Source organism: Maylandia zebra, linkage group LG7, assembly GCF_041146795.1.
Source record: "Maylandia zebra isolate NMK-2024a linkage group LG7, Mzebra_GT3a, whole genome shotgun sequence".
NCBI classification, from domain to species: Eukaryota; Metazoa; Chordata; class Actinopteri; order Cichliformes; family Cichlidae; genus Maylandia; species Maylandia zebra.
Window position 1 is genome coordinate 20,720,657 of NC_135173.1, and position 11,749 is coordinate 20,732,405.

The 11,749-nt window shown below is 38.7% G+C and overlaps 1 protein-coding gene and 1 long non-coding RNA gene across 14 annotated transcripts in view; one reads left to right on the forward strand and one right to left on the reverse strand.

The window, feature by feature from the left end:
- The window catches only part of ankrd26 (ankyrin repeat domain containing 26), a 29,669-nt gene extending 25,193 nt beyond the window's left edge, over nucleotides 1-4,476 (forward strand). For 12 of the 13 annotated variants that reach the window (XM_024799251.2, XM_076886043.1, XM_076886034.1 and 9 more), the window contains 5 exons: nucleotides 71-361; nucleotides 683-918; nucleotides 1,062-1,293; nucleotides 3,562-3,607; nucleotides 3,712-4,476. In XM_024799251.2, coding sequence (XP_024655019.2) covers nucleotides 71-361; nucleotides 683-918; nucleotides 1,062-1,293; nucleotides 3,562-3,607; nucleotides 3,712-3,839 — 933 coding nt within the window. In that variant the 3' untranslated portion in view covers nucleotides 3,840-4,476. Of the gene's footprint in view, nucleotides 1-70; nucleotides 362-682; nucleotides 919-1,061; nucleotides 1,294-1,689; nucleotides 1,748-3,561; nucleotides 3,608-3,711 lie in introns of all 13 variants that reach the window. The other variant, XR_013099367.1, reaches the window with a different exon arrangement.
- Nucleotides 4,477-10,640: 6,164 nt separating this feature from the next.
- Nucleotides 10,641-11,517, reverse strand: LOC143419412 (uncharacterized). The gene is made up of 2 exons (XR_013099368.1): nucleotides 11,260-11,517; nucleotides 10,641-10,951 (listed from the first exon to the last, which is right to left on the reverse strand). It is a non-coding gene; the product is annotated as an uncharacterized LOC143419412 (long non-coding RNA).
- Between the last annotated feature and the right edge of the window lie 232 nt (nucleotides 11,518-11,749).

Consider the following 11,749-nt stretch of genomic DNA (forward strand, 5'->3'; position numbering starts at 1 on the left):
GCTCTAGTGTCAGTCTCCTACATGTAGCTTTATACATCAGCTGTCAAACATTGGCCTCCTTTATCCTCAGGTGGACGATTTGCAGGTGCAGTTGGAGAAGGAAGCATCTCTTCGCAGACAGCTAGAGAAGGTGAACGAGGAGCTCAAGGATCAGGTGTCTTCCTTGAAGAGCATGAGCCACAGTAATGATTTGCTTGAGAGGAGTAAGAGGCAGTTGGAGGAAGAGGTACTGGACCTAAGACGCCGAATGGAGACTGCTCAGGTTGAGCAGAGCCACGTGGAGCAGTACCGGCGCGATGCAGAGGAAAGGGCTCGGCAAGAAGTACAACAGAAGCTGGAGCAGGTTAACCTGTTCCTCCAGGTACCAAGCTACAGCATGCACAACGGGAACACAAATACAAAAACTTAAAATAAATACATTTTAAAAATGAGCATAATACAATTAGAATGAGTGATAATGATAATGTAGCTGGTGTGTGAATGACATATGTACATGGTTTCTGTGATTACTATATGCCTGTCCATTGTATCCAGTTTCCATAAAAAGTGAAACTCTATGCAAATAAAGAATGATATAGTTATTATTTAATATATATTATTTAATCCAATATTTAATTTAAAAAAGTAAAAATACATGGCCTAGAGATCTGATTTATAATATTTGTTTATGTTTTTGTTCCAGTCCCAGGCTGCATCACAGGAAGCTCTCGACCAGATTAAAGCTGCCAATGAAGCTAGCCTGCGCTCTCAGCTGGAGCAGCGAATCCGGGAGCTGGAGGGGGAATTGGGCCGGGCCCGCACTTCCCAGCAGGAGAGCGTTAACCAACGCGAGTCCACACGCACAGAGCTTGAGAGATTCCGCCAACTATATACAGAAGAACTGCACCTACGCAAGTCTCTGGCTGCTAAATTAGAGAGGTCAGAAAATCTTACCAGATGTTCCATGTGATACTTTCAAAATCAGTGCTTGTGTCTAAAGCTGAATATGTCATAAAATCAGTAGATGCAGTCAGCTGGTGTGATCATGCAGGGAGTTTGAATTTGTTGTTTTCCATCCGCAGGGCCAACAGTCGGCTTGCAGAAGCCAATTCCAAGTTGCTCAATGAGCGCAGCAGGTCACTGATCACAAATGGCAGCCTTGGAGCGCCATCGCTTGACTTTAGCTCTTTGGCTTCACCAGCCAACTATGGAGCCTCACTTGGGCCCCTCAACAGGAATCTTGGTCTGGGATTCTCTCTCCTCAACCCTGTGGCTGAGGGACAGAACAGCAGGGTGGAGGACTACTTAGCCAAGGTCTGCATTAATCATTAATGTGCGCGCTCACTCACTCATGACGATTGCAGGGAATTGTTTTTTTTCTGTAGACTAGTTATCTATATTGAGCCAATTCATTTTCATAGTCATGGCATCCATGGTGTTATTTTGTAACTACCGGCATTCAGAAATGTTGCTTTTTCCCATGTTAGTGTGTTGTTATGTTGTCATAACTGCAGAGAACATCTCTGGCTGTTTAGGTGTTTTATCTCAAGTATTTTAGATTGAGAGAAAACATTCCTATAGATCTAAAGCTATTTTATTTTTTTTCTTTTCTCCTCTTTTCTGTTCTTTTCCTCCTCTTGCACAATTTCTGTCTCTAGCTACTATTAAAGTACTTTACATCTAATCTTCTTTTATTTCTCACTGTTTTAGCTTCTAGCTCAAAAGTCTGTCTCTCACCTCTCCTCTCTTCAACCAGACTCATAATAAGGTGTGTAGATGTGTTTAGCTCAGTCCAGTTGGCTACTGTTTTCCTCTATCTTGCTTATGGGATTACTATGGTTCTTTTTCCTAGCAAACATTAATGTTTGGGATCAGCACAGGGAAAATTGATTAAAAAAAAAAAATCAAATCCACTGAGATTTCTCCATGAATGTCTCTGTCCCTTACCCAGTTATGGGTTATTTGGAAAGGTAAAGGAAAATTAAGGTATTTATAAATACCTTAATATAAAATATGTTATGTCAAATGTAAGTATTTTTTATAGCATTAAAATAATAAAACAAAAAATATTACCAGGGTAAATGCTTAAATATAAAAATGTGTTGGGGTTTCAAAAATGTGAAGAAAAAAATTACAAAAAAAAAAAAAATCATAGAAATCGTTTAATTTTACCTGTGAGCTGTGACTGTAGTAAGTCAGTATGCCAGCAGACATCTTAAACGTCTTTGCTTTCAGTGGACTTTCTCTTTGCTCTTTATTTGTTTAGTAGATTAGAGATAATGTGGCTCTTTGTTTCATACTCGTATAATATTATATGAGTATATTTTGCTTTGAAACCCAAATGATCTGTATTTATCATACAGCACCTTATTCCAAGCATGTGATAAAGGACAGAAACAGCCGATTAAGATACAAAGAATCATAAAGATCATGATCAAATGAATAATCAGTCACTATAAGATGTACCAATTTGTTGTCTGACACAACAACACACTAACAATTGTATTTGCATTCTGAGGAGGTAGGACAGGCATAAATATTACCAGCATATATCCAACCCTGGTCAGTATAAAACAAAGATGTAGCTTCTGGGTCAGAAAAATTAAGCCAATTAAGAAGTGCCTTAAATTCTATCTAAAGGCTACAAGATGGCGATAGCGTGCCATTTCTCAGTTCCCTCCCTCCTCATCACATTCGTTTTTTGCAAAAAGGATGTCAACAGAAACAATCATGTTGAGAATCCAGTGGTTGGCGTCACAAAAGCTACATCAGTCTTTTTTTTTTTTTTTTTAATTTATACGAAGTATGGATACGAGTCCTTAAAGGTTTTATGTGCTTTTGGCTTTTTGGCTACAAAAAAGTAGCCAAAAAGCTTCATTTAATTAACAAAAATGAGTTGTTTAAATTTATAATTCACTCTTTGTATCATTGATATCAATATTATTACACAGCACTGCACTTAAAGCACCAGTCACACAGGCACAGACAACAGTTAGTGGCCACCATGGGGAAAATGTTTGCTCTCCAACAGCTTTGAGATGTTAGAGCAGGGGTGTCAAACTCAAATACACAGTGGGCCAAAATTCAAAACTAGAACAAAGTCGCGGGCTAACATTAATATTTATTGAAGATCTAGATATAGGAATGAATCTTTTCTTATGGACTCAAACAGGTTTTGCTGAAAAACTGAATATGGAACAAGCAAAGCTTAATACTAAACGATATATATATTAGCTGTATAATACCAGTAGGCCAGCTCTAATAGTAATTTGGTATGGCTTTGCGGGCCAAATGTAATTAGGCTGCGGGCCAAATTTGGCCCGCGGGCCAGAGTTTGACACCTATGTGTTAGAGGATCAGCTGTGTGACTGCGGCTGAAGGTGCAGCTTGCATGGTTGGCATGTTCTGCTGTGTTTCATTTACGTGTACTGACTTTCTTGCAGTGTTTTTCCACTATTTAATGTTTGTAATATTGAATCATTGTGCAAAATGTTATTCATGTGTCTGCTGCTTCTTAAAATGTCTTAATACTTAATGTTAAGACCATATTTATTTTCTAACTACAGCTTTCTCTTTTTTCAGATGCAGAGTGAGTTGGATAGAAGCATAACAAAGGAATTAAACAATGGTGAGCGCTGTGAAACTAGAGAGATGACAAAAGCACAGTGGCATTGTCTCTTATGAACCAGAACCTGCATGTAGATGTAACTGTGATCTGTCTTTGGTCCTCAGCCACAGCAGAGCTGGATGTTGCCTCCGCCCGTATGTCACCTGTGGGATCTCCCAGAAGGGAGTTGGACCCAGTTAGCAGAGCAACGCAACAGTACTTGGAGGTACTGAAGAAGAACAGTATGATCTGACCGTCATCTCGTTTCAATCAGACACCATCTTTCAGCCAATAAAAACACCTGAATGTTGTAAATCTCCTCTCAGTCCTCTTTTATAGAAACATAAATACTGCACATTGCACTTAACACCTCAGGATCAAAGGACGAGTCATATATGTGATAAGATTTATATATCTCAAAGCATGAAAAGTATTTGAAACACAGTTTAGTTTTTATTTTGTTTGTGCATATTTTGGCATTCATACGTGTGTATTTACAAATGTGCTTGTAAGCATGATTAAGATATTTGCCATGATATTACATTTTTGGTACATGCCATCAAATGGTGCAATATCTCTCTTATTTTAGTGCTGTGTTTATTTTATTTATTCTTTTTCTTTTTTTTAATGAACACTATATACTTGAACAAGACAAGCTGGAATACTCTCCGGCTATAGAAACAGGGTCACTGCGCTTCAGCTTTTTGTTGGCTTGTTTTTAAAAGTCACTAAGAGTAAGCTTTTTCCCATTACTTGTATATGTTGTAACAAAGATGGAATAACTAATGTATAGAGATCATATTCTGTCTAAAGATGTTCACGTAATATTTTGTAATTGGAGCAACTGTGTAGTATTTTTGTGAACTATAATTAAAAATCCTCCCAATTTACAGTGTTATGAATCATTTCATTCAAATGCTGTCAGACCCTTAAGCAGTATTGCAAATCATTTTCTTTGCTTATGATTCTGAACTGATAATATTTTAGCTTTTTGGGTAGATGCTGTTATAGTATTTTTTACAGTGTCTGCATTCAGTGAGTGCAAATATTTATTATAATTTTATTTTATAAATATGTTGTGCAGCTAGTTTTAATCCAGTGATGCAACAATTCACCTTTAGAAAATAGGTGTATTCCAACGAATACACGTATTTTCAGTGGTGGTTTGTTTGGGTAAAACAGGAATGCAATATGATTGTTGTCCACAACATACATATATATATATATATATATATATATATATATATATATATATATATATATATATATATATATATATATATATATATATATATATATATATGCGCACAGTGGGGCAAAAAAGTATTTAGTCAGCCACCGATTGTGCAAGTTCCCCCACTTAAAATGATGACAGAGGTCAGTAATTTGCACCAGAGGTACACTTCAACTGTGAGAGACAGAATGTGAAAAAAAAATCCATGAATCCACATGGTAGGATTTGTAAAGAATTTATTCGTAAATCAGGGTGGAAAATAAGTATTTGGTCAATAACAAAAATATAACTCAATACTTTGTAACATAACCTTTGTTGGCAATAACAGAGGTCAAACGTTTACTATAGGTCTTTACCAGGTTTGCACACACAGTAGCTGGTATTTTGGCCCATTCCTCCATGCAGATCTTCTCGAGAGCAGTGATGTTTTGGGGCTGTCGCCGAGCAACATGGACTTTCAACTCCCGCCACAGATTTTCTATGGGGTTGAGGTCTGGAGACTGGCTAGGCCACTCCAGGACTTTCAAATGCTTCTTACGGAGCCACTCCTTTGTTGCCCGGGCGGTGTGTTTTGGATCATTGTCATGTTGGAAGACCCAGCCTCGTTTCATCTTCAAAGTTCTCACTGATGGAAGGAGGTTTTGGCTCAAAATCTCACGATACATGGCCCCATTCATTCTGTCCTTAACACGGATCAGTCGTCCTGTCCCCTTGGCAGAAAAACAGCCCCATAGCATGATGTTTCCACCCCCATGCTTCACAGTAGGTATGGTGTTCTTGGGATGCAACTCAGTATTCTTCTTCCTCCAAACACGACGAGTTGAGTTTATACCAAAAAGTTCTACTTTGGTTTCATCTGACCACATGACATTCTCCCAATCCTCTGCTGTATCATCCATGTGCTCTCTGGCAAACTTCAGACGGGCCTGGACATGCACTGGCTTCAGCAGCGGAACACGTCTGGCACTGCGGGATTTGATTCCCTGCCGTTGTAGTGTGTTACTGATGGTGACCTTTGTTACTTTGGTCCCAGCTCTCTGCAGGTCATTCACCAGGTCCCCCCGTGTGGTTCTGGGATCTTTGCTCACCGTTCTCATGATCATTTTGACCCCACGGGATGAGATCTTGCGTGGAGCCCCAGATCGTGGGAGATTATCAGTGGTCTTGTATGTCTTCCATTTTCTGATGATTGCTCCCACAGTTGATTTTTTCACACCAAGCTGCTTGCCTATTGTAGATTCACTCTTCCCAGTCTGGTGCAGGTCTACAATACTTTTCCTGGTGTCCTTCGAAAGCTCTTTGGTCTTGGCCATGGCAGAGTTTGGAGTCTGACTGTTTGAGGCTGTGGACAGGTGTCTTTTATACAGATGATGAGTTCAAACAGGTGCCATCCATACAGGTAACGAGTGGGGGACAGAAAAGCTTCTTACAGAAGACGTTACAGGTCTGTGAGAGCCAGAGATTTTCCTTGTTTGAGGTGACCAAATACTTATTTTCCACCCTGATTTACGAATAAATTCTTTACAAATCCTACCATGTGAATTCATGGATTTTTTTTTCACATTCTGTCTCTCACAGTTGAAGTGTACCTCTGGTGCAAATTACTGACCTCTGTCATCATTTTAAGTGGGGGAACTTGCACAATCGGTGGCTGACTAAATACTTTTTTGCCCCACTGTATATATATATATATGTATATATATATATGTATATATATGTATGTATGTATGTATGTATGTATGTATGTATATATATATATTTTTTTTTCTTTTTTTTTTTTTTTTAAACCCTCAAAATCCATCAAATTGACCAGCAAAGATAAATAATATTCAAATATACTGATAAACTTACCTTTAATGTTAACATTTAATATAACAATATTACTTATCACCAAAACCATAAAATAAGCCTAAATTTGGGTTTTTCTAAATATATATTTATGTGTGTGTGTGTGTGTGTGTGTGTGTGTGTGTGTACTTAAACTGTGTATTTAATTGTTTTTTTATTTCTTCAACATGTTTAAATTTCATGTATGTTACATCCAAAATAATAATACCGCTTGTCATCAATTCCTTATACCTATCTATTTTAAACCCAACCCTCATTAGCTATGTTTTGATTTAATTCACTGCTCTCCTGCCTCTCACACTCCGAGCGCATGGGAGTGATGGTATGCGCCAGTTTAGAAACAATTTCCCTCACTTATTAAAATGAGAAAATGTGTTTATGATTGCCCCCCTATGGCACGTCTCTCTTCCCTTTGATCTATCCTCTCTGCGTCAGCATCAAATGTTAGATATTCAAATCTCGTTACATTTATTTTTGTTTCCTTTACAGCAGACGGGCACATCTGACAGACTATTAAGTGTTATTATTTCCCATTTTTTCACAATAGACTCCACAGCAAACACTACACAGGAACCACAATGATTGAGGAGGTTACAACCATTGTCATGAAGCTTTGGAGGCAGGCGAGAGAATACAAACAGACAGATTCAGATTTTTTATTTTATTTTAAAGGAAGTGTTGAAAGACTTGTTTTTGAATAGCGACTCAGGATTAAAACAAACTGCTCCACACTGGGTCATCTTCCATCTGTGATGCCCAGTCTTGTTATCTCAGGCTGCCAGTCCAACAACTGTTAAGAAAAACAAGGTGTCGGTTTGAAACCTCGAGCCTCCAGCGCGTGACGAGGTTGTCAACTAAACAGGCCAATCTATTTATAAACACACCGCTACGGTTGGAATGTGCGAATAACATCTCAGAAACTTTGATTGCGAAGCAAATGAAAACATGACACTCATAATGAATATGTTTGCTCCTCTAACAAAAAAGTAAGGTCTCAAGTAAGTGTTATGTTGTTTAATTATTAATTTATGTTTTCTGTAGGGGGGTTTAGAAGTATTTTCCACAATAAAGATTTTAAATTAAGTATGTCCAACTTTAAGAGTGGATGACAATTCATCCATCCATCCTTTTTCTTCCACTTATCCGAGGCCAGGTCGTCAGATCGTCAGATGCCTGAACCACCTCGACTGGCTCCTTTCGATGTGGAGGAGTAGCTTCCACATTGTAGATCTTCTTGAACTTTGTACCTTTTTTTTGCTTCTGTTAATTGACAATTCACAGTAACAGATAATTTGACCAGCGGTTCATGGCACTCTGCATAGATCCATTCTCAACACTTTGTTTCTGTGTGGCAGAAGCCCAACGTATGCGGCAATCTGACAATATGAGCGGTTTCTGTGTGGAGGGAGGCATCAGCTGTGGGTAAAGGGTATAACAAATCAAGGGGGACAAGTGGAACAAGCCAGGGTGTTTATCTGATGCTGTGTACTCGCCATGCTCTAAATTAGACGTCACCACTGTTTCTTGTCACGAACAGAATCCAAATGTGCTGTGGGCAAAAGAGATACTTAAATGCGATTTACTTGCTCTAACATGATTTAAATGAGCCTCTTGGCTCGCCCGGACAGATTGACAGCGTTGTCTTTATCGCCACTTTGTTTTATTTTTGGCTGTTTACTTTGCCTCTCTGCTGTCATCTCGTACTACCACTTTAAAAGAGCCTGCTTAGATCTTTAGAGATCTGGAGACAATAAGCATCCTTTTATGTTCTAAGTGCTTCATATGACAAATATGAAAAGGGAGCCAAGAAAGAGCTGACAATTTTTGCGTCGCCCTGTTCCTCAGCTGCACAGAGCTTTTCAGGGAGAAGTCAAGCCTGCAATCTTTTAACATTAGAAACCTTGCAAAGAGATAGACCCCTCTCATTCAGGGTCTTGCTGGGTCAACGTCATTAAATGGAACTTCATGTACAAACAAAAAGCATTTCTGTGGAATAAAGCCTGAATCTTGAATACTCTGTTTGCGCACAGTGCAGTGTGAGTCTTTTTGTGCAGTTTGTGTTTATGAAAAAGAGACCATTTGTGTAGTAGGAATCACATTATTAGATTATTGTGTTCCCCACTGTTTTCTGCTGGCTAACTGAGGAAAGGCCTTGAAGGTTTTTTGTAATAAATTCTAATGTTGTAATCTGTTGTGCACAAACCACTCAAGATAAATAACTAAGCTAGTCAGTTTTTTTTTTTAAATCAGTAGGCTTGCAGTGAAGTGAGATGCATAGCAGTAGTTTGACATATTACCAAAGAGATGGACTATATTTAAGTGCTATTAACCTAGGGAGAAGTTGATTGGACTAGACCAGTGATGACACAAACAGTTTGACAGTGTGGGAAAGTGGAAGTGATAAGCTTAGATTAAGCTGACAGCACCTGGGAGCGGACAAATGTGAGGCCATAGATCTATCTGAACTTGCGCATGAGCTTCATTAGTTTACTTGTTACTGGACACTTTATTAGCCACAGCTTCCGACTACCCGGCTGGACTAGTTGGACCCATCTCCCTTGGCTTAATTCTACAACATGCAGATTCAATAAGGTGTTTGAAACATTCCTTAGAGATTTTGATCCATATTAACACTCACCAGACCAGGCAATACTTTTACATTGTCCACTCTCTTCTATTGTAGAATTTGATGAGCTCTTGTGATTTGCACCCTTAGTTTATTGCTCTTAGCTGACAGCCGATTAAGGTTCAACGTGTTATGTATTCAAAGATGCTCTTTTGCATACCTTTGTTGTAACAAGGAGTTAACAAGTTCCTGTTTCCTTCCCATCAACTTAAAGCACACTCAGAAAAATAAAGGTGCCAACTGGAACCAAAAGTGGTTCTTTAGACTGATGCCATAGAAGAACCTTTTTTGGTGCCACAAAGAACCTTTCAAACAATGGTTCTTTGAAGAACCATTTGTAATAGCTGAAGAACCATCCACAAAATAAAAAGGTTCTTTGACGTATGATGGTTCTTTAAAACCCTCTGATGCATGAATTATGAAAGCCTTGGTCAAGATTTTTTTCTTAAGTGCTTTTATTCTTCTCAGGACATGAAAAAAAATGTTTAACTCTTTTTTTTTCAAAAATATGTTTTTTTATAAAGTTATAAACTTGTCCACTCCAGTGGACTACATGCGCCTGAGCACTTAGCATGAAATACTGTGAATTTACTGTAAAAATTAATTACCTTGTGTTCTATTGTAAATATACAAACACTTGTTTGCTTGTATCCTTTGAAAAACATCTCAGCAATTTTTTTGGAACTTTCAACTCATAAGGCCCCAATGTTTAGACGTAAATAACAAAACCAATCAACAGTCCTAGCTATGAATCCTACACCTGAATATGGCAAACTATCTCCAACAAGAGAAACATTTTTGAGTCTACACAGTTCTATAACGATGCAGGACAGTATTACCAAGCCCTTAGTAGCATGCTGGAAGAAAACACAAACTGACATCTTAGTCTCTGCATCTCCAAACAGTTCTATGTTCATCACACCTAGGCTGTGCGAAAGTTTGCAACGCATCCAGGGCACAATGGCACACAGCATTGCATGCAGATGTATTTGGTCTTCCGTGTGCACACAACATCATGGCACCTGTTTGCATTTTTCACCTCGGTCAGTTGGGGCCAGTGATATCCTGTGGCAAACCTGACCTCACAGGCTACTTTGGTGACTGCTCTCCACTTCACGGGTTGTGGGGTCCCACTGGGTCTTCCTCTTTTGCATTGCTGGAGGGAGAATCTCTTCTCTTGTTACTGACAGTTCTTTCCCATACAAGTTGGTGTTGTATGTTATATTATCAATTAGATCTGCTGGAAACAGATGTCTGAAGAAATCTATGGGATCCTTCCCCTCCACATTCAATTTCCACTCTCCTAGAAAAGGAGGCAAGTCTCCAACCAAGTCATTGTCTTGGACTTTCCAAATATTTTTGCGGGCTTGAGTATGGTCAGGTGCCATGTACCCATCTCCCACAGCTCCCTGATCATACTGACCTTCCTTTTCATCCTGCCCCTCATCGTTCTCACTTTCTGCATCCTGACTGTCTGTGTCTTCATCATCCGTAGTTCCTATGTCTCTGTTCTGCTCTGGCAGCCACTCTCATCATCACTGGACTTATCACTGAACTCCTCATCACTGCACTCATCAATGAAATCATCATCACTGGAGCTGGATGGAATTTCCTGGACTATTCTGTACGCTGCCTTATTCTTTGCTGCATTTGAAGTCTACAAAATATGATAAAATAATTATTATAGTAACTCAAACTACAGCTGATCTGCACAGAAATATATATTTTAAATGAGTAGCTTATAAATGTAACAATTATATGCTTAATTATAACCAAAACAGTCCCAAAAAACAGTGAGACAATTTATGACTTATGTTAAAAAAATATAGTGGGTAATGCATGATGTCCACTACAGTGGACACATGGTTAATTGTAGTTTTCTACATATTAGACATAACAATTTCTTATTCCAAACAGATAATATCCTTCCCTAGATGTTACTGCATATCATCATATTTTTTTTACCTGTTGGGCTCTTTTAGCATAGAAGGATTGACAGGATATGCCAGCAGTGGTCGGCAGGGGTGACAGTTTGTCTGCCATCTTTGATTCAGAGGAAATTTACTTGCAGTTGCACTAACTGAACACTGAATTGACCTCAATGGAGCATGGCAGCAGAGAGCACTCTAGAGGCTAATATGCAGTTCCACCATAGAAACCAATGCATTAAAGAGATATGTACGTTTTAGTAGCTGTCCACTCCAGTGACCACTATGCATCAGAGGGTTAAAGAACCATGAAGCCGTCTGAAGAACCATTTAAGAACCATAATTTTTCTGAGTGCAGTGTGGCCATTTTTCACGTTTTTCACAACGCACAAACAGCAAATGGAGATTTTCTCTTTTTCAGATAATTTTCTAAATTGTAGAAGTGGTTGCATGGGAAAAATCACAGTAAATCAGCAGTAATACAAGATCTTTTGGCATTAAGAACCATGCCAAGTTCAAAGCCACTC